The 27,315-nt window shown below is 45.3% G+C and overlaps 1 protein-coding gene across 1 annotated transcript; it reads left to right on the top strand.

Moving 5' to 3' along the window:
- The first annotated feature begins 24,775 nt into the window (after positions 1-24,775).
- LOC148094611 (SCAN domain-containing protein 3-like) lies at positions 24,776-26,935 on the top strand. The gene is made up of 2 exons (XM_087837430.1): positions 24,776-25,900; positions 26,228-26,935. The coding sequence occupies exons 1-2, from the start codon at positions 24,776-24,778 to the stop codon at positions 26,933-26,935; spliced, it is 1,833 nt and encodes a 610-aa protein (XP_087693556.1).
- Positions 26,936-27,315: the final 380 nt, after the last annotated feature.

Raw genomic sequence — 27,315 nt, 5'->3', positions numbered from 1 at the left:
AGAGAAGGAAGACAGGATAAAAGACATGCTGTGGAAGAGAGACAGAGATTAATAACAGATATGATTCAATACAGAGAGGTCTATTAACACATAGTGAGTGAGAAAGGTGACTGGAAAGGAAAAACTCAATGCATCATGGGAATCCCCCGGCAGCCTACATCTATTGCAGCATAACTAAGGGAGGATTCAGGGTCACCTGGTCCAGCCCTAACTATATGCTTTAGAAAAAAGGAAAGTTTTAAGCCTAATCTTAAAAGTAGAGATAGTGTCTGTCTCCCGAATCCAAACTGGAAGCTGGTTCCACAGAAGAGGGGCCTGAAAACTGAAGGCTCTCCCTCCCATTCTACTTTTAAATACTCTAGGAACAACAAGTAGGCCTGCAGAGCGAGAGCGAAGTGCTCTAATAGGGTGATATGGTACTACAAGGTCATTAAGATAAGATGGGGCCTGATTATTTAAGACCTTGTATGTGAGGAGCAGGATTAAACAGGAAGCCAATGAAGGGAAGCCAAAACAGGAGAAATATGCTCTCTCTTTTCTAGTCCCTGTCAGTAGGTCCCCCTTCCCTTGAGGACCAAGTTTTTCTGGAAATAATGGAAAGAGACTTTTACCAAGACGATGCAAATAGCTGGACAGCTCCACTTCCTTTCCGTACACCGACGACCCGCCTCCCAAACAACAGACACCAAGCACTAAGTCGCTTAGAGTCGCTGCGCCGCACATTAAATAAACGCCCTGAGATGGAGAGACACTTTATGGATTTTATGCAGGGGTTGTTTGACAGAGATCACGCAGAACCATTCTGGATTGGACTATCTGAGTGAGTCGCAGACTGAGTAGAAGAGGACGGTGTGTGTGCCTGCCATGGACATTGCCTCACCTCCCTGGGATGTTTAAGAGTTTAGTGTTTAGTATTTCCAGTTCGGGAGCTGGAGGGCCCGGATCGATTCCCCAATGTGACAGCACTTTCAATTATTCTTAATTCATTTTCTAATCACATATTGTCAACACGTGATAATGTTGGCCTGTCCTGTATTAGGCATTCAGGATTTTCTTTGATGGCTATTTAGCTCTTATGGCATGAACTTGCTCAGTGCATTAAATAAGTGCATAAATAAGATGTTAAAATCATCATCATGTCATCATATCAAACATGATAGATTTGGGGGGAGTTTGTTTGGCACATGCTGACTGCATTCTAACTATAACCAGAACAGGAGGCGAGAGCAGAGAACAAGAGTGCAGCAGTTTGGTGAAAGGAACAGGAAAGGTGAAGAAGAGGTGAGCATCCAAAAGACGAGCAAGAGGACAGTTTCAAAGGAGACATTATGGCACAATAAAAACTGTAAGAGCAGAGATTCGTTCATATCTTTCGTATTTTTTCTTTAGCTTTTACTCCCGCTGCTTGCAATAAATCAAATATAAAGAACAAAGAAGAACAACTCAAATTCCATTGATTGTTTAGTTCAGTGTTACTCTGTGATTGTTTGACATTTCATGTAAATGTGACTATAAAATATAGTCAATAATATTAAAAAGGTGCTGTTACTGAGTGATGCGGATGCTGCAGGCGGTGATGCTGCAGGCGGTGATGCTGCAGGCGGTGATGCTGCAGGCGGTGATGCTGCAGGCGGTGGCTGAACGGACCTCCCTGGACCGTCAGCAGACAAGACTTGATGCTGGCTAGGTTCTCCCGAACCCCCAGCTGACGAGGCGTGGTGCTGGACGGGCTCCTCGGGCCCTCCAGCCGACATAGCAGGAAGCTGGCTGGGTTCTCCTGAACCCCCAGCCAATGTGACTTGAGGCTGGACAGGCTCCTCGGGCCCTCCAGCTGGAGCAGATGCAGGGCCAGAGGCAAGTGGGACCCCTGGCTGCATAGGTAGCTGAATTGGTGCTTGCACTAATTGCTGAGTTACCGGCTGGGCAGTTGACTGAAACAGAAGTTGTAGTGGTGGTTGTGATGATGGTTGTGCTGGTGGTAGTGATGGTTGGAGCTTGCAACAGAGCTGGTAACCGACTCTCAGCATCTCTTCTCCGGGGAACAGGGATGGGTACTGGGCCTGGCCGAAAACCAGCCATCCCCACCTGAACAACAGATACAGGTCCAGGGAAGAGCTGTGTTCTGGCTGCCTTTACCCTGGGGGCCGGTGTGGGTGCAGGAGCTAACTGGACCGCCGCTGCTCCCACCCGAGGAACTGAAACGGGTGCAGGAGTGAGCAGGGTCTCAGGTGCCCTCACACGGGGAACCAGAACAGGCACAGGCAACGACCGGCGACCGGCGCCATCCCCACCCAAGGAACAGGTACGGGTGCAGGGATGAACAGAGCCATGGTTTGCCTGGGAAATGAAGGACAGATCAGCTGGACCTCAGCCACCCCCACCCAATGAGCTGGTATGGATGCAAGGGAAAGCTGGGCCCGAGCTGCCCTGGGAACTGGAACTGGAGGCGGAGAGCAGAGCAGAGGAGCTGTAACAGTCACGGGGAAAACCAGGTTTATGGTACCAGACATGGTTCTAGAAAACCGAGACTTAGTGCAGGCTGACCTTGGTAAAACTGCTACTCTTAAGTCATCCAGGTTGACATTAGCAGTCTTAGGAAAGGTGAGTTCAGGGGCAGTCACAGGTGCTGGAGAAATCATACAAGCCGTGTCTGAATAAACTGGGTGCGAAGCAACATTAAACACAGTCTTACAAAACGCAGCCTTGAAGTTGCACACAAAGTTTCCAGGGCTACTGGCTGAAAAGCATGGCGCACAGAGTTATACAGACATGATCGTGGAACCGAAACTCTAACTTGAGCAACCAACTCTGCAGTGTTCAAGCCAAGTATTTTTGCCAGCTTGTTAACAGCAGGTGACACCTTGTTGCTCTTAACCTGGACAATCACAGAACGCACAGTCTTGAAGAGTTCTCAATGAGCAACACAAACAGTCTTTGAATGAGCATACTCTGGGCTTGTGAAATTTAAGTCAGGAGAGGTTATGGAAACATGAGGTTTATCACAGGCAGCCTCAGAATGAACTGGCTGGTGAGCCGCGTAACACATGGGTGAAGCAACAGCAACAACAGTCTCATGAGGTGTTGCCTGAACAGCATAGATGGAATTTGGCTGGGAAATTGAACTGTCCCTGTTTAGTTTAGCAGTAGGAGACATTGTCTTTTGAGCAGAGCAGCAAATAGTCTTTTAAACAGCATTTTTAATGTCCTGAGTGAGATTATGATTGTCCAAGTCAGAAAATTCCATTACATATTCACACATGTAATCTACATCTGAAAGCTCACTATTAATTAGCACTACCGAAGCCTTCCTTGTACTATTAACTGATCCAAAAACACGTGGCTCAGGATCAACATAACTTGGCACAGAAGTGAAAACAGAAACTCCAGTTTTTTCAGAGTTACATCCAGAAACTACACTCTTATTTACAGAACACAAAACTTCATTCAACTCTGGTGAAATAAGGTCATTTGACTCCTGAATTTTCTCAAAATTGGAGGAAACAAAAAATGGATCATTAGAATGCTCAGAGTCCCAAAAAGCAACCTCAGAGTCAGCCATCTTGGGATCATCAGTTTCTCTCCTTACAGACTCAGAGTTAACAGTCAAAAAGTTAACCGACTCTGGATTCACTGCCTCTGAGCTTAAAGTTCCCCGCGTGGAAGAAGCCGGGTGAAAATTGATCTGTTCACTCACCACGTCCAGCTGTTCAAAGCATGAACTGGACTCGGTGAGGGACGGTGACGACGAGAACGCTGCTTTCTTCTGGAAACGGGAGCAGCAGAGGAAACGGAAGGTGTTGGAGCAACGGTGACCAGGCCCTCATCCTCCGACCACATTCCTGCCAGGCATGAGGCAGGTGAGGGGTGGTCGGGACCAGACGTGAGGGAGGAAAGAGTCTGATGCTGCGACTGCAGCTGCTGCAGCGGAGCTTAAGAAATCTCCGTCCGCTGCGGCGTTGTGAGAGGGTGCGCTCGCTGTGACTGAGGCGGAGTGGACGAGGAGATGAGGGTGAATTGGGCCAGCTCCCGGGTTTTGGCTGCCTCCTTAGCCTGGGTCAGCGAACGGCTGAACTCCGAAGCTATAGAGAGCTGGCGCAGGTGAGGATTTCCGTCGAATATGGCTTGTATTGCATTCAGCCCGACTGAGAATGTCTGCAAATCTGAGGCGTGGCTAATGCGAGTCATCAGTCCGAGGATGCGAGCAAGGTCCACTTCTCTTTCTCGGTGAGGTGAGTCCGCTGGGTCCATGTTATGGTTGCGTCCTTCTGTCACGATGAGCTGTGTGGCTGTCAGTGGCTGGACCCAAGTGCAGGACTCGGAGACAAAACATTAACTTAAACGGCAGCTTAATTTGGTGGTGAGACTCACTTGGCAATACATAAACAACAACTTAAACTAACTAGACTGGAGATGCATATGACTTTGCCTTTGAACTGAAGGTAGACGACGAAGAATACGCACACAACAAACGTGGAGGACGCAACAACTAGCAGGGAAAAACACAGGGCTTAAATACATACTGAGGTGATTAGGGAATGTGAAACAGGAGGAGAGCACAGCTGGGACTCATCAGACATGACAAGACAAGGGGAGGCAAAACTCAACACATTGACATTGACAGTGCCACGTATTGGAGAAGCAAGATGGCGCCTGTGTTTGGCTGTGCCGCTGCCTCCGTCCATGTGTTTGTTTACTTTATATGTTATGCAAGTGTTCTTGCTACAGTTTTGTCCGGTGTCATCTCCCTTCGGATTTATGATCGCCATGCGTTACTGGTGATCAAATCTGCTATGGATAACTTTCAGAGTCAACAATACGACGTTGTTTTCCCACCGCCGCTTGAGCGTGACGCAGCACCTGGTTCACCTGCACTCTTGCCGGTCAGCTCAATTTTGCTTCAGAGGCCTCGTCGGAGGAAGCGGGGGAAGAGAGCCGGCTTTCTTATCCTGCTCCGTCGTCTTCGGGGGCTTTATTCCTGGGCTGCTAGCGGTAAGATCCGCCTGAGACTTGTCGGAGCTGGATTAATCCCCACAACCCACTGTGTTTACCACCCAAGCTCCCACCTAAAAGCATGGAAAGCAATGCCTCATCGCAGCAGGAACCCTGTTTTGCTGCGCAGCTTACCGCATATAGTACGAACTCTGTTCCTGGAAACTCTACCCCTGTCTACCCCTGGGTCGCAGCGTTAAATGGATGTTAATTAATGCAAGTCATTTAAGATATAAGACTTGTTGCCAACAAGTCTTATATCTTAAATGACTTGTTCTGTACGGAGAAGCTTGATTTTATGTTTATCTCTGAGACGTGGCAGCATTAGAATGAAGTCTCACATCTTTTAGAGCTGTGTCCCGCTGACTGTTCATTTCTCTGTGCACCTCGGATTTCTGGTCAAGGGGGTGGAACAGCGGTAATTTTCAAAAAGACATTCTTATGCCAGATGATCTCCTCAAGCTGTTACAACTCTTTTGAGATGATTATGATAAAAATTGGACGAGAACAGCCCATATACGGCATTTTAATTTATTGTCCACCTGGGTCTGCTGCATCTTTTCTGTCAGACCTACAAGAATTTTTAACTTCCACGATTAAACTGGGCAAGGTCATCATTGTTGGTGACTTCAACATTCATGCAGAGGACTCATCAAATAGTACCACTAAGGAGTTCCTGAGCATTCTGGACTCTTTCAATTTTGTTCAACATGTATCAGGTCCTACTCACACAGCTGGGCATACTCTGGACTTGGTCTTCACCTGTGGTGTTTCCCTTGACCACATGAACTTAAATGATGTTTCTTTTAGCAATCATAAGTCAGTCTTTTTTAATGTATCGTTCAATTCAGAGTCTCTTCCCCAAAGTTTTATTAGGCGTAGGCGCTTTATTGATGACTCTGTCATTTTAAAGTTTTCTTCTCTTTTTAATTTTAAACCTTCTTCTGACGAGGTTGACATCCTTATTAATTCTTTTAATGAACACTGTCTTGCCATTCTTAATCAGGTTGCTCCTTTCAAAACTAGTCATTGCACTGTTAGTTCCTGCACACCATGGTTAAATAATCAAACCCGTGGTCTTCGACGCTTCTGTCGAAAAGCAGAGCGCCTCTGGAAGTCCACTGGGCTGGTTGTCCATCGGGAACACTTCAAAGAACTTCTTCACTTATATAATAAGTCAGTTAAAGAGGCCAGATCCTCTTACTTCAATAATCTCATAAATCGTCATAAAAATAACCCAAGAATTCTATTTCAATAGTAGAGGCAGTTTCAATAGTATTGTTTCTCCTCCAACTCAGCATGCTGTGTTACTTTCTGACGAAGACTGTAGCACTCAATTACTTTGTAAATAAGGTGATGGACTTGAGATCCAAAATCTCCTCAAGTGCCTCCCCTTATGAAGATGCCCCTTGTTGTCCTGGGTCATTTACTTCTTTTTCTCCAATCACACTCAATGACTTAATTGTAGTAATAGGTAAAATGAAATCCTCATCATGCTCCTTAGATATATTACCTCCCTCTGTCCTGTCTGGGACTCTCACCAGCATTGGTCCCACATTACTATCCATCATCAACAATTCACTGAGGCAAGGCTGTGTTCCGTCCTATTTTAAACATGTTGAGTTAACCCCTCTGTTAAAAAAACAGAATTTGATCCTACCTCCCCAATAGTTATCGTCCTATTTCAAGATTGCCATTTATAAGTAAATTACTAGAAAAAATTGTAGAAAATCAGTTCAGGTCCTTACTATGCCGATTGCAGATTTTTGACCCTTTTCAGTCTGGCTTTCAAAAGCAGCACTCTATGGACACCGCTCTCTTAAGGGTCTATAATGATCTACTAATGGCATCTGATGCAGGAAATTGTTCCGTGATCATTTTGCTAGATCTTAGCGCAGCCTTCGATACCATCGACCACAAAATCCTACTCAACAGGCTGAAGGTTCTGGCTGGTATATCTAGCACCGCCTTAGACTGGTTTTCTTCCTACTTATCAGACAGGACTTTTTCTGTTAAGACTGATAGGTACTCCTCTAACACTGCTGCCCTAACCTGCGGGGTTCCACAGGGTTCAGTTTTGGGTCGATTATTATTTTCTTTTTATATGCTTCCTTTAGCTGGCATTATTCAGTCTTTTAGTGACCTGTCTTATCATTTCTATGCCGATGACATTCAGCTGTGTATGTCCTTTAAGCCTCATCAGCTGGATAGGCTGTCCACCCTAGTCCAGGCTTTAACTCAAATCTCTGATTGGCTTTCTAACAATTACCTTGTTTCAAACATGAACAAGACAGAGACCATGATCATAGCTCCTCCTGATCTATATTCTAAAATCAGTCAGGTTCTTGCCCCTTTCTGTTCTTCTGCTTAGCCAAATATTCGAAATCTTGGAGTAATATTTGACTCTTCTTTGAGCCTTGACTCACACGTAAAATCTCTGTCTCCTTCCTGTTTCTTTCATTTAAGGAATATTTCTAAACTGCGACATATGGTCTCCTTAGCTGAACTGGAAAAAATTGTCCATGCATTTGTGTCATCGCGTTTAGATTATTGTAATTCCCTGTTTACCAGCTTGGATAAATCATCTCTTTCTCGCCTCCAAGCTATACAAAACGCAGCAGCCAGACTACTAACTCGTTCTAGCAAGCGAGCTCACATCACTCCTATTTTATGTTCTTTACATTGGCTCCCAATAGATTTTAAAATTCATTTTAAAATTATTGCTTTAACGTACAGAGCACTAAATGGCCAAGCCCCAGATTATTTATCCAAGATTCTCACAAAATACACTCCTGCTCGCCGTCTCCGCTCACAGACTCAGAGTTTGTTGGTTGCTCCCAGAACACGTCTGAAGACGAAAGGGGGCGGAGCCTTTCAGTCTGTGGCACCAAGGCTGTGGAACAGTCTACCTCTACAACTACGTTTGGTGGACTCTGTGGAATCCTTTAAAAAACAGTTAAAAACTTTACTGTTTAAACAAGCTTTCTGTTTACCAATGCTTTTTACATTTTTATATTTTAATTTACATTTAAACTCTATATTGTGTATATTGTGCATTTTGCTATTTATCGTACTGTTTATTTTAATCTCTGTGTGCAGCGCTTTGTGACTACCTGTCTATGAAAAGCGGGTAATAAATAAACTTTACTTACTTACTTACATAGTACACAGACTTTCAAAGTAAAACAGGAAACTGAACAGACGTGGACTAAACTAGGGGATACAGTGACAGAGAACAAGAGACACACTGACAGAAATGACTGTATACTAACAGAAGTAAAACAGAACCACGACCTAAGAACGAGAACACAAGAAATTCCAAGGAACTAGGGAGTTAGGAATACTAGCGACAGAAATCAAAACCAAGAGAATCAAAACACATCATGAAATCAAGGATAACTAATACAACAGAAAAACACTGAGTCCACAGACTCAGGACCGCGACAGAAACTTTCAGAGATTTCAGGCCTGGATTTAGCCCCAGTGTTTTAAGATCCTAGCAACGCTGGTATTTATGGCCACATTTTTCAAAGACACGAGCTTTCTGGGTGCTGACCAGTAGCGGTTTTAGATACGAGCGACACAGGCGGTTGCCCGGGGCGGCATCGTGGTGGGGGGCGGCATCACGGCAAGCCTGTGACATAGTGGGAATGTCACAGGCACCGATCGGTTTTCTATCGCCCATTTGCTGGGAGTAAGGGCGCCCTCCGCTTGCGAGGTGCGCCTGCTGCTTGCAGCACAGGGAGGAGAGGGCGGGGCGGCGGGGGATTCTCTGGTGGCTGGAGCAGCATCTAATAACCAACTCGCAAAATAAAACAAAATAAAAACAAAACAAACAAACACGAAAACACCAGACATCATGATACAGACTTATAATTTGCACCGATGTTTTTTCGAAATTCTGTATGCGAAAAGTGAGCGCGAGAGCCCTCGGTGCGCCTGCTCGCTGCTGAAGTCAAAGTAAACTTTATTGTCATCTCCACTACATACAGTCCAGTATATAGAGAGACGAGACGACGAGGCTCCAGTTACAGCAGTGCAAGTAAACAGACAATAAATATAAGAAGAGTAAGAAAATAAATATACACTTTAGGACTCGGGGTATGTGACACAGGACCCACCAGTGTTGGTCAAGTTTGTGTGTGTGTGTGTGTGTGTGTACAACAGCTTTATGTTAATGTACAATCCTTAATATGTTTTGTGTGTGTGTGTGTGTGTGTGTGTGTGTGTGTGTGTGTGTGTGGAGGGCGCCAGAGGGAGTGTTCGCCCGGGGTGCCAAACAGGCTAGGACCGCCACTGGTGCTGACTCAGGGGGACCACTTTAGTTCATTGAAACTTTAATGCCAGTTTAGTTTAAGACATTAAACTGGTCGCGTTTTGAATCCAATTGATAATAACAGAGCTATACTGAACATAAACAACTGTGTTAGTGTGACGCCCTGCATAATTGAAGGATTACAATAAACTTCAGTTCTTACTGAATCTGTAACATTGCCTTGATCTGCCTACATCATTTTAAAATGCATTTTTAAATAGTTTGTGTTGTTAAATGAGTTTTGTGTCACTGTGCACAGTGAAAAACTCACCTGATGTAGTGGTAAGGCCATGTTCACCACTAGATGGTGACAACCTGGCACAGGTATTTTCTATACACACTAAATTTCACACTGAAAAGCCTTGGTGGGAATTTTTGTTTGCATAGAAAGTCAAGGAAAAAATGTCTTGAGGTTTTCCAGTGTTTTCAAAATTGTGTTTTTCAGATACACATCAAAACTTCACACAGACAAACACACACACAAAACAACAAAATATGTCAAATTCCATAAGATAAGATAACCTTTATTAGTCCCACACGTGGGAAATTTGTTTTGTTACAGCGGTGGACAGTGCAAAGTTACATGGAGAATTAGAAAAACATCTCATTTGTAAAAAAATAAACCAAAACCATCCTTCAGCTGCTTTCAATCACATCTCCGAGTCTCTGTGAGCAGACGCAGCTCGTGCTCGTCTTCAGGGTGAAGCTTGACGTGCTAATACAAGAAAACATGTTTGCAGCTCAATTTCAAAACACTGTGTGGGTTTCTCTGGTTCATTTGTGCAACTGTTTCTTGGTAAATTATACAAGAACAGGAAACATAAAAATGGCTGTTGTCATCCAACATGCCCATAAAAGGCTTCATGATATACTGCTGCTGTTCACCTGCTTGTCTTACTCTGCTGGACTTTTCAGAAGTCGACTGTTTCACATATAAAGTGCTGTTTCTTATTATTTTAATGTGCTGAATCCAAACCCGACAATTAAAATATCTGATTAGCTGCTGTCTCCAAGACATTTATTTTTACACTACATGTTGTTTAGATGAGTTTTTCATATGTGTTTGGTAATATCTGACCTTTCTTCATTATGAAACAATAATCAGAGAAAGGTCAACACAGATTAGTCTTAATATGAAACATTAGAAAGCACAGCAGGGTTATTGCAGCCCCGCCCTCACATTGTGAGCAATGCTGTGACGTTTCTCAGTTACAATAATGTGACATAACTTCTGCCAAGCAGCTTCTGTGTTTGGTAGCGTTGGTGTCACTGTGTCTGTAAACATGATAACTGGAAACAGGCATGTAGAGTGGCCCAGTGTTAACAATCCATTCAGAAGTTGCCTGGCGTCCACTGAGGTCATCAAAGTCCGTCCACCTTCTTCCACTTATCAGGGTCGTGGGGGGCTGGAGCCTATCACAGCTGTCATAGGGCGAGAGGCGGGGTCAACCCTGGACAGGTCGCCAGCCCGTGGCAGGGCTAACACACAGACAACCATTCACACCAGTCGCCACTAACTGCATGTCTTTAGACTGTGTGAGGAAGCTGGAGAGAACATGCAGACTCCACACAAAGACCCCGGCCTGATGGGGTTAGGGTCCTGAGCTTGATACCCTAAACTGAACGCAGGACAGAGGAAGGGATGGGTGATGTTCATGTGTGCCCAGGTGTATGATGTGGCTCTTTGCGGTGACACAGTAAAAAATGTGGCTGTTTGTCTGTGACTGGTTGGCTGCCCCAGCCCTGGCCCTTCATGTATTTCAGTAATGTCTTTTTCTCCCGTCTCCTCCTCTCGTTTACATGTTTTGCCCTTGTGACCCATTCCTTCTGTCACGTGTGTTTTCCCCCCAGCCATCATGTTCTGTTTGTGCTTAGTTATGTCCATGTCTCATCTCTAGTCCTCTTTTCCCTCTGTATGTATTCACAGTGTACGTGTTCCTCGTCGGTTCGTCATGCTAAGTCTGCGTGTCTTATTCCGTCATGTGTCATGTATCACTCCAAATCTCACTGACTTTAACTAATAATAACTGTTTGCTGAGTGTTATGTCTAAAAGGTATTGCACAATCGCCTCTAGTAGAGGATCAGGTTTGTTTTCCACTGATAATGGATTTTAACATGACTGACCAATGATTGTGGAGCACGTCCATGTAGGATCTTATAAATACAACGAGCAAACTTAAATGTTTTAAAATGTTCAAAACTTAATATATTATATTTCTGAAGTATGACGGAAGGAAAAAGTTTCATATTTAAAAAGAATCCAATTTCATATGATCAAATTTATGTCAAAAAGTTCATATTTATTCCTCCTATGTCATGTGTGAGTACTGTACTGTAAATGTCATAAATATCAGATGATACTGATAACCTAATGCTAATAACTATGCAGAGGTCTCTAGGCCTCGACTTTTATGGAGCATGTGAAGTTTGGGGCAGAGTGGACAAAGAAAAGTTTCTCAGCAGGTTCAACAGGTTGCTACAACACAGGCCGATGAAGTATTGCACTCACTCATCCAAACTGGCAAACATGTAACATACACCCTAAGACTGATCCTGCTTTTTACTCCTTTGCTATGATTTAATTTGATATTATGTAGCCTTGGAGACAGTTTGCATAGATTAGAATGTTAGATTCCTGTGATGTCATCAATGCCCGATGTTTTGTTTTAATGTCTTGTGATAGTTCTAAGTGCAGACAAAGTCAGAGTTCAAGTGAGTTTAGTCCAATTTTGATCCAGTTTCTGACATGTGGTCAAAATCTTGGCCGACCTTTACCACACCACGTGCTGTGGGTGTGCGTAAATATCTAGGTGAGTAAAGTCTCCTTTACCTGTTAAATTAAATTTGTTTTGTCTCTCTGTAGAGGACTGTTACGTCCCCACATAGAATCTAGGCGATGAGGATGGGGGGCAGTAACAGTTGGATCCGGGTTGAAATGAAAAGAACACCAGGCAGAGGTAGTTAACACAAAATATATCTTTATTACAATCAATTACCTCAATAATCATATAAATAGTAACAACAAAAAGAGACAGCACCGCTGCTTTAATGATAAATCAGACAGGTCAACCCAAAGAGATAGTGACCACTTCAACAAAGAAAACAACTATAAGGCTTCAACAGAAAAAGACAGCAACGCTGCTATTAACAATAACCAGGCAGGCCAAACAAAATAATGGAGGCCGCCGTCACTTAAGGGAAACCACCGCTCAGTTAAGAACTACTCACAAAGAGCCACACAAAGTGGGGCTGGTTACACACAGCAGGCCTTTTCCACACCTAGACCAGACTCACACACTGACCAGCACAGCGCAAATCCACCAGAAGCCTCTCCCACCTCCACACTGCTCTTCTCCAGCTTATATCACCTCTGAGGGTAATTGGTGGTAAACGAGGGCAGATGAGCAGCATGTGTGCCCTAAAAGGAGAAGGCAGGGGCAGAGAGAGACAGGGGAGGGGCAATAAAGAAGAAGGAGGAGAGGGAGAGGACAACACCACACCCACACACTCCCACAGCCTCACAGGATGTAACATTCCCCCCACCCTATATTCACACTATACAAAACACAGAATAAACTCATCACTAAGCGCTGCGTGAGAGTGCATCAGCCACCAGATTTTCAGACCCTTTCTTGTGCTGGATAACCAGATCATAATCCTGCACCAGCAATGCCCAGCGCATTAGTCGCTGGTTGTGGTTGTACATGCGTTGGAGGAAAGTAAGGGGATTGTGATCTGTATACACCGTTACTGGAAAGGAGCTAGAGCCCACATACACAGTGAAGTGCTGCAAGGCCATCAGCAGCGCTAGAGCTTCTTTCTCTATGGTGGAATAGTTTAGCTGATGGCGCTTGAACTTTACAGAGTAGTAGCAGACTGGGTGACACACACCCTCCCCGTCGTCCTGCAACAGCACCGCACCAGCTCTGGTGGCACTGGCGTCGACTTCCAGTTTGAAAGGCTGAGAGAAGTTGGGAGCAGCCAGAACTGGGGCGCTGCAAAGGAGGGACTTGAATGCATGCTGGCATTCCCCCGACCACTCAAAAGGGATTTTGGGGCTACATAGCTTTGTCAAAGGGGCCACAACTACCGCAAAGTTCTTGCAAAAACAGCGATAGTATCCAGTCATGCCCAGGAACTGCTTTAACTCCCGCCTAGTGGCTGGGGCCGGGTAGCTGAGGACAGCCTCGACTTTTGCCTCTACCGGGCGAACCTGCCCGAAACCCACCTGTTTTCCCAGGTACGTGACTGTCGCTCTGGCAAACTCACACTTAGCGAGATTTAGAGTTAACGAGGCGTCGGCCAATCGCTGAAACACTGATTGTAGGATGGCCACATGCTCTTCCCATGTGGCCGTGTATATCACTACATCATCCAAGTATACATTACACCGAGGCACATCCCCCAACACCAGCTGCATTAAACGCTGAAATGTGGCCGGAGCGTTTTTCATGCCAAACGCCATCACGGTGTACTGCATGAAATGGTCGGGTGTGACAAATGCAGAAATGTCGGAGGCTCTGGGGGTCAAAGGCACCTGCCAATACCCTTTAAGAAGGTCCAGTTTGGAAATGAATGTGGCAGGACCTATATTATCAATGCAATCCTCCATACGAGGAAGTGGAAAAGAATCGGAGACGGTCACTGCATTTACCTTCCGGTAGTCGGTGCAGAAACGTGGGGTGCCATCAGACTTGGGCGTAAGCAAACAAGGGGAGCTCCAAGGGCTGTGGCTCGGTTGTGCCAAACCATTCTCTTCTAAATAACTGACTTCCTTCTTCATCACCTCGCGCTTTCCCATGGGGCAGCGGTACGTGTGCTGTTTGATTGGGGTTGCGTCACCAACATCGATATCATGTTCACAAACACTAGTACGCGAGGGCACATCACCAAAGAGAGAAGGATAAGAGTGCAGTAGGCTAAGCACGTCTTCGCGTTGTGAAGGGGACAGATGAGACAAGTGGGCCGTTACCTCGGCTAAGTAAGCTGAATTTGCCAACCGCCCACACTGTTGTCCCTCAGAAAGCATATGCAGATCGTTGTCAGCACTGGCCTCTACGCTCACCACGGTGGCAGAGACAGAGCTGGAGATTACTGCGCTGGCAACAGTCTCATGGGTTTCCCTATCATGGTAGGGTTTTAACATGTTAATGTGGCACAGACGTGTTTTCCTCCTGCGTACTGGGGTACTGAGGACATAATCTGTCTCAGACACCTTCCTCACTATAACATACAGTCCCGCAAAACGGGCCGAAAGAGCAGAACCAGGCACCGGTAGCAACACTAAAACTTTGTCTCCAGCCTGAAAATGTCTTTTCACAGCCTTTCTGTCGTACCACTTCTTCATGCTTGCCTGGGAAGTACACAGGGCCTCTTTTGCTAATGAGGTAGCACGCTGCCAGCGATCCCTACACGTCTTCACAAAATCTGCCACGTTGGTTTTTGGAACACCCCCGCTAAGGAACCTCTCTTTCAACATCTTTAGCGGGCCCCGCACCTCGCGGCCAAACACAACGGTAGCTGGGCTGAACCCTAAGGACTCCTGCTTAACATTGCGTATGGCAAACAGTACAAAGGAGACACCCTCATCCCAACTTCTGTCCGTGTCATGGCAGTACTTTTTCAACATGGCCTTAAGTGTTTGGTGCCAACGCTCAAGTGCACCCTGCGACTCTGGGTGGTAAGCACTGGACACAGAATGAGAAATGCCAAGGGAGATTAAAGTCTGTCTAAATGCTCGGGATAAGAAGTTAGTTCCCTGGTCTGTTTGCACTGTTTTTGGGAGACCAAAGGTGGTAAAAAATTTGATTAGCGCCTTAGTAATGTTTGCAGTGGTGATCCTCCGCAGAGGAATTGCTTCGGGGAACCGCGTGGACAAGCACATTATGGTCAATAAAAACTGATTACCTGCCCGTGTTCTTGGCAACGGACCAACACAATCGACCAAAACATGCTCAAATGGCTCACCAACAGCAGGTATTGGACATAGTGGGGCGGGGGGCACAGTTTGGTTTGGTTTGCCCACCAGTTGACACGTGTGACAAGTATTACAATACTTTGCAACATCTGCCTTCATTGCCGGCCAGAAGAAGTGCTGCAGAACACGGTCATATGTTTTAGTTATCCCCAAATGTCCTGACCATGAATGGTCATGGGGCTAATTGTAGCACGTGCTGACGCAAACTCCACCTGCGCATTAACAGTCCATCACAAACAACAAATGTCTGCTTCCTGTCTCCTGTCGGACCATCGCTCTCATCTACGGCGGCAAAACATTTGGCTAACGACGGGTCCTCTTTCTGAGTGATCATAAGGGCCTCCCGTGTGAGGAGAGGGGGGGCTGTGGGTTCAGGAGCAGGCTCAGCTACTTCTTGAGCCAGTTCCTTGGCGTCAGGACCCACCTCCTCCTGGGAGGGCATCACATCCTTTTCCAAAATAGAGCCGACCACTGACTCTGACAAGTCAATCACTTCTCCCTGCCGATGGGTGTGTGACCGGGTAAGAACACCTACAGGAAATACATCCGGGTGTTGCCGGCTTAAAACATCTGACAAAGGACTTGGGTCAGGAGTCTTTGTGACCTCTGGGGTAGGATAAACCTTCCCGCCTGCAATGTCATTGTCCATTATGAAATCCACGCCATCAATTGGGAAGCAAGGACACACAGCTACAGGAAAAATACCACTTACTAGGTCACTCTGCACCCAAACTCGATGGAGGGGGGCGGGCACATAAGTCATTCCAACGCCTCTAACAATAACATCAATGCCGCTGGCAGTCTTTTCATCAAAGGCAAGTGCACTGGCCACTATGAGGGACTGTGAGCCACCTGTGTCATGTAAAATGGTCACAGTACGCTCATCTTCAGGCTCACCAGAGAGCGACACTGCTCCTTTGAAAATGAAGGGTTTAAAACATTCATCAGGAGTCTCAGTGCTAAGGGGTCTGTTAACAGGAGAAGCGATTTTAATCAGCCCTATCCCTTTTGGCTTACGTGGTGTTGAAGCTGGCTGTCTTCGCCTGTAGGCCTCGCAGTCCGCTATTAAATGGCCAGATTTAAAACAGTAGAAACATTTCCAGTCTGACTTGGGACGAGGCACAGGTACCTCTCCCCTTGTGTCTTGCTCACCACTAGCACCGCTATAGCCTTCGCTAGGGTGTCGCGTCACTCATGCTTAATGACACTGGCTTTATGGACGAGTGCGAACTCGTCAGACAGTGTCGTGGCCTGCTGCAACGAGGAAACCTTCTGTTCATTCAGATATACTGCCATCCGCTCAGAGATGTAGTTTTTAAATTCCTGTAAACTCCCGTACTGAAACTAGGTCCACAGCTTTACAGGCCATACACCATCGGTCAAAGAGGACACTCTTTTTCCTCGCGAAATCCAGGAAGGATTGACCCTGCACCTTTTTCAACCCCCGAAATCGCTGCCTGTAAGCCTCGGGGACTAGTTCGTAGGCTAACAGGATTGCACTTTTCAGTTTGTCGTAGTCCAAACTGCATTCAGCGGACAACGAGGAACAAACTTCCTGTGCCTTGCCCACCAGCTTGCACTGCAGCAAGATGGCCCATGCATCCCGCGGCCAACGCAAGGCTGTCGCTATCCGCTCAAATGATTCAAAATAAATAAATCTCCACCTCAGTGTCACGAAATACAGGGACCAGACGGCTATTCCTTCCTACATCAAACTGTATCTCTGTCTGTGACAGCGAAGCCGCCACAGGAGGGGAGGAGGCCTGCTGGAGTTCCAGCTGTCGCAGCTTGACCTTAGTCTCCTCCTCCACCTTCATCAGCTCAACCTCCCTAGCCCTAGCCAGCTCCGCGTCCAAACGCCTAAGCTCTATCTCCCTTTTCAGCTGGAACTCTCTCTCACGCTGCTCCTTTTCCAGCTGGAGACGAGCCAGATGGACTTTGAGCCTAGCATCCTGCTTAGAACCCTGATGACTGGGTGGAGAGCGGATCAAAATGGGGCAGCGTCATTGGCCCGCCCTCAGGCAGCCCCTGGCCCACAGGTGGCCTGGCTTGTAACCTGAGGCAGTGCACTTGGTCCAGCTGGACCGGGTATGCTCGGGGGTTCTCGCCTTACAACCACCCCCTTCTCCAACAACCCAGACACCAGGGCGGCCTTCAGCTCCGCTTTGCGTAGGCCAGTGGAGACACTGATCCCGTAATATGTTGCCACCTCATGCAGATCCCTCTTCCTACAAACATCAAGCAGGGCAAGTGACGGCTCTGCCGTAAATCCAGAAATATCAAAAGTGGCCATGAAAACTCAAAACGGCCTGCAAAACACCAGCTAACCAAAAAAGGGCCACACAACACCTTCACTACACAACCAAAAACAGGCAAAATAAAATGTGTTGTATCAAGTCAACCATTAACTAAAATTCTGCCCACACTCTCCCCAGTCCTGCCTACTCAAAATTTAGCCTGACCTAGCTTCTGGAGCGTACCAGGCTCGAGGCCACTTTAAAGGCAAATCATCAAGTGCCAAAGGCACCGAAAAGCCTACCTCCAATAGAGAATTAATCCCCACCCGGCTTTGCTCCGAAAATAACGAAGGAAAAACAAAAAACGAATATCCGAAGGAAGAGCAAATGCTCAGCTAGACACTCCCCTGTGCTAGCCGGGGAGAGCAGCAGCTAGTCAAATGACCCTCACACAACACACAAACATCTATTCACACTCGTAAACAACTCAATTCCTTTCATTCCGATCCCGGACGAGCCCCCACTTTGTTACGTCCTCACATAAAATCTAGGCGATGAGGATGGGGGGCAGTAACAGTTGGATCCGGGTTGAAATGAAAAGAACACCAGGCAGAGGTAGTTAAAAATTGTTAAAAATGTTTTTGCTCATTATTGCCAAGTGCCCTCACCTTTTCTTTCAGTGTCTGTCTGGCTCTCATCAGCAGATTTTAAGCAGAGGCTTCTAAGGTTGCTGTTTGGGGCTATTGAAACAAGCTTCGCTGCCAACTTACTGAATCCTCGGATTACTTTTTTGTCCACATCAGTTTTAAGTAACATGGAAGCCTCTTGAAGAAGCTAAAATAAAGGATAAACATATACATATTAGCTTTGTACCATAATATATACAATTATATAGCAAACCAGAACAATCATTATTTCACACATCAATTATCATTAGAGAACAAATTATAATTTTGCATTTATTTACTTTAATTCTCAAGTACACATTGCTGTGCAAAAGGGATGTTTAGACTATTCTTCCCAAAAAAAACTATCATTGGCATCAGATTGGTCCAAAATTATCCTGTAGCATGAAAATAAAACCAAAGAGAAAGACATAGTCAATGTGGCAATTTCTGTTAGTGTTCTGTTAGTGTACTTTTATTACTCATGAAATAAATCTGCTGATTCAGTCACTTTGCCTGTCCTGTAGGTACGTGATTATTAGAAGTCTGTATAAATGTGCAGCACATCAGTACATATTTGTGTTTTTGCCGTGCACTATTGTTATTGTTGTTTTTTGCTGCAGTTCTTGATAAAACACTCACCACAACAGGGATAGTGAGACATGGGAATTCTCGTAGAACCTCTTCAGTAGTATGCTGAAGAATGTAGTGTGTTCTGTACTTCTGTATTTTCCTGAGGTGCGTTCGAATGACATCCACATTTGGCCTAGTTTTTTGGCTTAATCACTGATACATGTTGGTCGGTGCTCCTTTCATCCTCCCCATTGTCAAGAGGATTGATATCCTGGTTATTAAAAAGTTTAGCAAATATTGAGAGAAAAAAAACCCCAAAACAATACTTTTAACTTTTATGTACAATTTAAAATGGCAAACAAACATTGAGCATATTTAACTTGCCTTGGTTTTTTCAAAAGGATACAGGGCTGGATATCTGATGATCTTTTTCTTCCTGGATTTGGAACTGAGTATTTCTGTGTCATTTTTTCAATTTCCTCTACGTCTACTAGTGGTCTTCTTTCCTTTTTAAACTTGTTCCTGAGAGACTCATGCAGAACATCCTACAAACGATAAAAATGTAACAAATTATTCATAAATAGGTGCAACTAGGTCCTCCCTTTATACAAGACATTTACCAGAAAACTTTGAGTGACATAAAGCTGGTAGGTTTGCTGTAATCATGTCATAATCTAATTAGTTCCTATTTACAGATCTCTTCTTTAACTCTTAGGAGTTGATCGAACACATGATATAAAGGTTTGGAGCACTTTAGATTGGCTACATACACTATAAAAGGTAGATAAAGATTAGATAAAGTATTAATGGCATTATGTCCTACAAGCATACTCATCATAATCTTTCAGTCTATATGTTAATACCTCTACCTTTTAATAATAAAAATAATAATGTATACTTTATTGATCCCCACAGGGAAATTTCTCTCTTTGCATTTAACCCATTCACTCAGTGAAGCAGTGGGCAGCCACTAATCAGGCGCCCGGGGAGCAGTGTGTAGGGACAGTACCTTGCTCAAGGGTACCTCAGGGTAGCCGTTCAGTTGATTCAAACCCCTGACCTTCCGATCATGGGGCAACCACACTACCTACTGAGCTATCCCTGCCCTATTTTCAAATTTAATTTTTTAAATACAAAAACTACACTATCCTGATACAAAGGCAAACAGAGCTAATATAATGCTGAATTTCACACCATTCACTTGAGAATTCACAGAGAAATGAAACATTAATTAATTTAAAAGAGCAATTGATATTTTATTTATTGTTTGACCATACTGGACGAGATCTGCCTCAAAAATCACAATACTAATACTTGTATTGTAGTGGCCACAAGGGAACAGATAACCTCTGAATATGTAACAATGAAAATGTTAGCATGTTACACTCGTTAGCCAATAATTAGGCAATTCAAAGACAATTTGTTGGACAATTTTATCAATGTTTGCTTTTCAGGAATACTTACATATCCAGAGCCATAACTCTCCTTCAAGAAAGGAAAACTCAGAAGGACAGTCCTCAGAAGCTCTACATACTGCACATGAGAGGGATACCTGCAAATTTTGAATGATGAACTTAAATTCTGATGTACATACTGTATTTTAAATGAATCAAATCTTAATTATATATAGACTTACATTGTCTCATTACTCAAGTGGTCAAACAGAGCTTGAACAAGCATGTTTTTGAGTCTGTTCTTGGTGGGTGACTTTAGTGCTGCATCTTTATTGGTCAACGCAGTGAGCACAGCTGGAGGAAACTGCACTTTGCAGTTAAACATAGGTTGGAGTGCTGACACAGTATGCTTTTCTTTGTGTTGCCTTCCACTGCAAGAAGAAGTAAGAAATCTGTTTAGAGTTTGTTACAAGACATGAATATGCGTGTCCTTGTATCCTGCATCAGGAATATCCGCATATTTAAAACGTACAATAACAGCTGCTGAACTACAGAAACAGAATCATAACAGAGAGTAAGAGTGGCTGTGACATTTCAATTTTGAAAGTAAATGGGTGTGTGATGCACATCAACGCTGGAGAAACAGAACAGGGCTTGCGTCAACCCCTTGCCCCCCACCCTCCAACACCGTAAACCTAGGGGAGGGGAAACACTGAATTGTATGAATGTACAATTCAGTGAATCATGTCCAGTCAACTTAAGACTCACTCTTTCAGCTTCTCTACAGCAGACAAAAATTTCACTTGGTCTTTCACTTTTGGAAAAAGACGCTCACTCATTCTTTCAGTCATCTGCAGAAGAGTCGATCCATCGATTTCATTGTCTGTGTCACAGAAAAACAATAAGACACGATCAAAACAGAAATGAGCATGTTCGAAGATAAAGAATAAAAATATCATAAAACATTACTAAAAAGACAGCTATGCGTTCATTAGTGACTGTAGATGATGACAGACATGTGGAATAGCCAAAAAGTGGTTAAAATCATTTTAACAGTGGTTGACAATTCCTAACTAAAAAGTCATGGTTTAGGATGTATCTTACCTAACTTTGGTATGAACTGCCTTAAAAGGTCGGTGGATCAGTGTAATGAAGTCTTGACCATCACATCTGTATGCGTCCAAAGCATGAAAGTCTACCTCATCCCCAGGCTTGAATATCAACAGATCATCAGTCTCTCTGATGTGGTATGATTGAAGGTGTCTTATAAACTCCAGTGTTGTAAAAAGTCTTCCAACAAGAAACCATTTTGCCCTGATATACACAATCAGGACTATTTTTTTTACAAACAGTGGAATTTGCTCTGCATGCACAAGTTCCAAAATGAAGAAATCTCCAACTGCATATTTTACAGAGTTTAAAATGATGCATTTACTCGTCCAGAGTTTCTCATCCACAGTAACGGCTGTCTCCAAGTTCTGCAAACAAATCTGCAAGTTCACTGGAAGTTCTTGAAGTGATAAGTTATTAACTGCTGCTTGTGTATGATCGCTCCTGATGATCCATTCAGGCTGCCACTCCCAGCATTGACGAAGCTGATTCCTCTTTGCCAAAGTCTGACAAATATTAATATAGTTATTGGTGATTCTTGCTACTGTCTTGAAAAATTGATGTCTGGCTTCAAACCTCATGCACCAATGAGAGCGGAGTGACCCATAATCAAGGATGAGCCGAGGATAATGTAGCAGAAAATGCAGCTTGGGTATAAACACACCAGTGTATGGTGTAACTGGCCCATGTAAAGTTCTCTATAAGTTCACTCAGAGCTCGTTCAGATGATTGGGGAAATTCAACAGTTTCCTGGATGACAGGGTCACAGTCTGGGGCAGACTCTAATCCTTGTTTCTGATATTTATGTTTCTTCCTTATGTGATTTTTCAAAGATTTCACAGACAAAAACTTTCTGGGACAGTCTTCTAGTCTGCAGACAATGAAGAATCCTCATTTACTTTCATGGTATATCTGTTGATGTTTCAGCAGTTTTTCATATGTTGGTTTTCTTGTGGAGCACCGTGGACACTGATATGGCACATCCATAGAAATGCTCACCTACAAAGACCTGGGGTGGCTGTAGCTCAGGTGGCAGAGCGGATCAGCCACTAACCAGAAGGTCGGTGGCTCAATCCCAGGCTGCTCCAGTCTGCATGCCAAATATCCTTGGGCAAGATACTAACCCCATGTTGCTCTCCGATGCATCCATCGGAGTGTGAATGTGTATGAATGTTAGATACTTAGCACTAAAGCTTAGAAGTGCTTGTGTGATTGGGTGAATGAATTAGCTGTATAAAGCGCTTTGAGTGCTCGGACAGAGTAGAAAAGCGCTATATAAGAACCAGTCCATTTACCTGTTGATAATCTGCCAATTCATTTTCCCCAAGCCAAAGAGATACTTCTCCAACAGTCCACTGCTGAGCCATGATCTGTTAAAACAAAACAAAATGCCATTACATTGTTATTCTGTGACATCAAAAACTTATTTATTTATTTTTTGTTCAATCATTTTCCAAGCCACTTTATCATCATAAGGATCGGAGGGGTGCAGGAGCCTATCCCAGCTGTTTTTTTAGGCGGGGTAGACCCTGGACAGGCTGCCAGTCCATGGCCTTTTGACTGTTCCCAAAGTCAGGACACATACTCACGGAGAGGCAGCGTTTCAGTGGTATGGTCCTCATCTGTGGAACAGCCTGCCGGAGGAGCTCAGGGCCGCAGAGAACGTACATGTTTTTAAGAACAGGCTCAAGATCCAACTTTTTAATTTAGCTTTTATTTGACGTTTATTTATTTTATGCTTATTTATTCTATCCTGTTATTCTATTTATTAATTTAGGTTTTACCTAATATTTATCGATTTTATTCTTATTCATTTTTTATCTTCTTACTCTATTTACATTTATATTGTATCCCTTCTTATTTATTTTATCTTTTTACCCTGTATATATCCTATTGTGTCATATCTCCAGTGTTTCCTCGGAGGGCGCTCTCTGCACCGGCGCTGTAATCGACCGTGGCTGCTGGGGCTCTGGGGGTCCTCTCAGCCTGGCTGGGGGGCTTCTTTGCCTCTCACACGTACTAAGCAGTTGTCATACTCTCACACACACTAAGCGTAAGTGACGGAGTTACACTGTCCCGGGCCACAGACAGCTGATCTGGGCGCATACACACACCACCACCATTAGTTTCTACAATTACGGTGGCTGCGCGTCTTTTCGTCGACTGGGCAGATAAACAAAAAGGGGTGACAGGTATATTTTGAGCGGCGCAGAGGGTGGCCAACATATTTTTCCCACTTACCTTTAATAAAGTCGGTCGCGTAGACTCGCTGTGATCGCCGATTGTACGAGTGGTTATGCAAGCCGATGGTATGGTGTTCCGGGGTTCAAATAGTGGGTTCGGGCGCGCTTGAAAGGTCACGAGAACTGCATTATTTTTGTTTGTTTTTTTTGTTATTGTGAAACACTGTAGGCTGCCTGGAATTGGCCATAAATGTCTGTATTTACATATATATGTATTGTAGGAATACAGCTGGAAATAAGCTGAGGAGAAAAGAGTGTTTGGTAAAAGAAATAATAAAGAGATGACGATTATGCCTAGTGGGAGGGGCCATGGGGTAAAAAAGAAGGCTGTTTTTCGGTGAGATGTTACAGAGAGGGTAACATGCAGACTGTGTTTTGTATATAGATGTTTGTTTTGTGTTGACTTAAGTTAGTTTTCTATTTTCTTTGTAAATAATCTTTTGTGCACCTGGGAGGCCGGCAGAATAAACTATCCACACTGCATGCTTCCTGACTACGCCTGCATTTGTTCGGGAGAAGTTTCAGAGAGGACCCCGCGACATATGGTGTCAGGAGTGGGATGGCTAGTCGGAAGAGGAAAACGCGCCTCCCAGTTAAGCGCACAGGGCTGCGGTCCCAGCAGCATGAGCTTCCAGTGGAGAAGACAGCAGAGGACCTGGCATGGGACACAGTACCGGCGTCGTCTTCTTCAGCAGAGGAGGAGGAGGAGGTTTCTGGCAGGATTGGTCCAGCATTGCCTACAGCTTCAACCTCAGCATGTGACCCAAACGGAGAGCTGAAATGCGATGATGAGGGACTTCCTGGCGGGACAGCAAAGGAGAGAGGAGGTTTTGTTGGCAGAACTCAGGGGGCTGAGGACTGTTTCCCCTCCCAACGCTCAGCTGCATTCAGATTTTGCTGGTCAGGAAAGCCCAGCCCAAGCACCAGCCGGAGCAAGCACCACAGCAGCAACGGCCACGCCAAGCACCGCAACAGCAAGCAGCCCCAGAATGGTACTGCCTACACCTGCACACCAAAGAGGATACCGGGATCCCCCAGAGGAGGTTCCCTCTCGTCAGTCAAAAGCAGTGACCAACAGCCTCATCCAGTCAGTCTCAAAGTGGATGCGATCTGCTGGGCCGAAAATTCCACCCTTTCAGATGGGGGAAGACAATGAGAACTATTTGTGGAGTTTTGAGCGAGTTGCCAAAACCTGGAAATGGCCAGAGAGTGAATGAGCCGGTCATCTGGTTCCACTGCTATCGGGGAAGGCGTTGGAGGCCTACACTGCAATGGATGAAGAAAGAGCCAATCGTTATGAAGATTTAAAAGCTGCGTTGCTAACCAAATTTGACATTTCCTCTGAGACGTATCGGCAGAAGTTAAGGTCCAATACAGTTCCACCTGGTGAGAGCCCCACTGAGACCTATTATCGCCTGAAGGGCCTCTATCGGCGCTGGATCCGACCAGAGCAGCATATTAAAGAAGAGATGGGAGAAGCTATCATCTTGGAGCAGTTAATCCGGGTACTTCCAGGGGAGGTGAGGACCAGGGTGAGGGAGCATGAGCCAGCAGATGGACTGACTGCTGCTAAGCTGGTGTCACAGTACTTCAATGCGCGTAAAGGAGCACCACCTGCATGCTCATCTGGGACACCACAGCGACCACCACTCCCATCATCGGGTCTTCTGAAGAGGGAGAGCAACCCAAAGCCACCAGAAAACCCCAAGGCATCAAACTTACGAGCAGCGGGTAAGGACTGTCTTTGTTATTATTGCCAGCAGCCAGGTCATAAAGCCTCGGTATGCCCTATCCGGAAGGCTAAAGTCACTGGTGCCTGCTATGCACCCCGGCTGGAGATGGAGCCCACAAGGGTCCAGCCAGTGGATGTGCAACGCTATAAAAAAGTAAAGGTCAATGGTCAGCAGGCTACTGCTTTGCTGGACACTGGTAGTTTTATGTCTTTAATTAAGCATAGTTTGGTACCAGTGAACAGTGTGGACTATAGCAGACAGGAAGAAGTTTTATGTGCGCATGGTGATAAACATCCATACCCAAAAGTGGAGGTAACAGTGACTATTAATGACCAGTCCTACCTGTTGTCAGTTGGGGTGGTAAAGAACTTGCCTGTAGAGGTTATTCTGGGGATGAACTTGCCTGTACTCATAGACTTGCTGCAAGAAAAAGAAGAACAGTGGACAGAGACTGATGTGGGGGATAAGGGGAATGCTAAATTAAATGTGTCTGGCCCAGTGGTCACTAGAGCCCAGGCGAAGGCTGGATGCCAACCCTTGCCAGACTTTGACAGTAGTCTGTGTGAGGGTGGCACTAATGGGCCAAGAAAATCCCGCTGCCAACGCCGCTTTGAGAAGCAGCTATGGTCAAAGGGGCCGGACACAAAGAGCATGAAATGCGATGTACCAGAAAATATCCCTTTGTTGCAAAGGGAGGATGAAACATTGAAAGTTTTGTTTGCTAATGTGACTGAAGGGGAAACTGGAAAATGGGGAGGGAAAGAGAAGTTCATTGTTGACAAAAATGTGTTGTATGCTGTTGACGGTGACCACCAACAGCTTGTGATACCTTCTAGTTGTAGACCCCTCATTATGCACCTAGCACATACCCTCCCCTGGGCAGGTCATCTGGGTCGCCAAAAAACCTATATGCGAGTTAGCTCACGTTTCTTTTGGCCGTCAATGTACACAGACATATAAAAATATTGCCGTACATGCCCTACCTGCCAGAAAACCTGTCCAGCTCGCAAGTCTGACAGGGCCCTGCTACAGCCACTTCCGGTCATCTCCACCCCCTTCCGTAAGATAGCTATGGACATTGTGGGTCGTCTGGTAAAAAGTAGTCGGGGTCATCAGTACATTTTGGTGGTGTGTGATTATGCGACTCGTTTCCCAGAAGCTTTCCCTCTGCGTGCGCTCACGGCACCCAATGTTCTGCGTGCACTGGTACAGCTGTTCTCCCGGGTGGGGATACCAGATGAGATTTTGACCGACCAAGGGACTAACTTTACCTCTAGGTTGATGCAGCTCTTCCACAACCAGCTAGGCATCTCTGCCATCAGGACGTCACCCTACCATCCACAGACAGATGGGTTGGTGGAGAGGTTCAACCAAACTCTGAAGAGGATGCTGCAGAAGTTTGTGTCAGACACTGGGAAAGACTGGGACCAGTGGCTACCCTTCCTGCTGTTTGCGTACAGAGAAGTTCCCCAGGCTTCCACTGGTTTCTCACCATTCGAGCTACTCTATGGTTGGGATGTGCAGGGGCCGTTGGATCTCCTCCGGAAGGGTCGGGAGTCTCCTGCTTCTGCTCCAAATGATAAAGGAGTGGTGCAATTTGTGCTGGAAATGAGAGATCGGTTGGGGAGATACCATGAAGAGGCCGAGGTCAACCTGCGAGACGCTCAACGAAGCCAGAAGACCTGGTATGACCAATAGGCCCGGCAACGTGAATTTCAATCTGGTCAAAAGGTGTTGTTACTTCTCCCCTCAGCCAACAGTAAACTTCTGGCGAAATGGCAAGGGCCATACAAGGTTCTTCGCAGAATGGGGCCAGTGACCTATGAGATTCATCTTCCTGAAAAGAGGAAACCGAAGCAGACTTACCATGTGAATCTCCTGAAAGAATGGGAAGAGCGTGCCCACCAGGCCCCTGCGAAAGCTCTGATGGCAAGAGAAGTGCCAAGAGAAGGGAAGACAGAACCCGAGCAGGGAGCCGATCCAATGTCTCCGGTGCTGACTCATCTTACCCCACAGCAGGCTGCTGAGCTACTCCAAATCCTTCGGTAGACTCCATCTCTGTGTTCAGTTAACCCCGG

The sequence above is a fragment of the Neolamprologus brichardi genome, unplaced genomic scaffold (genome assembly GCF_056152115.1).
Source record: "Neolamprologus brichardi isolate AB-2024 unplaced genomic scaffold, ASM5615211v1 NODE_ptg000033l+_length_6344489_cov_1, whole genome shotgun sequence".
NCBI lineage: Eukaryota > Metazoa > Chordata > Actinopteri > Cichliformes > Cichlidae > Neolamprologus > Neolamprologus brichardi.
Note: the sequence above shows the minus strand (reverse complement) of the source record. Positions and strands in the feature narration are given on the sequence as shown.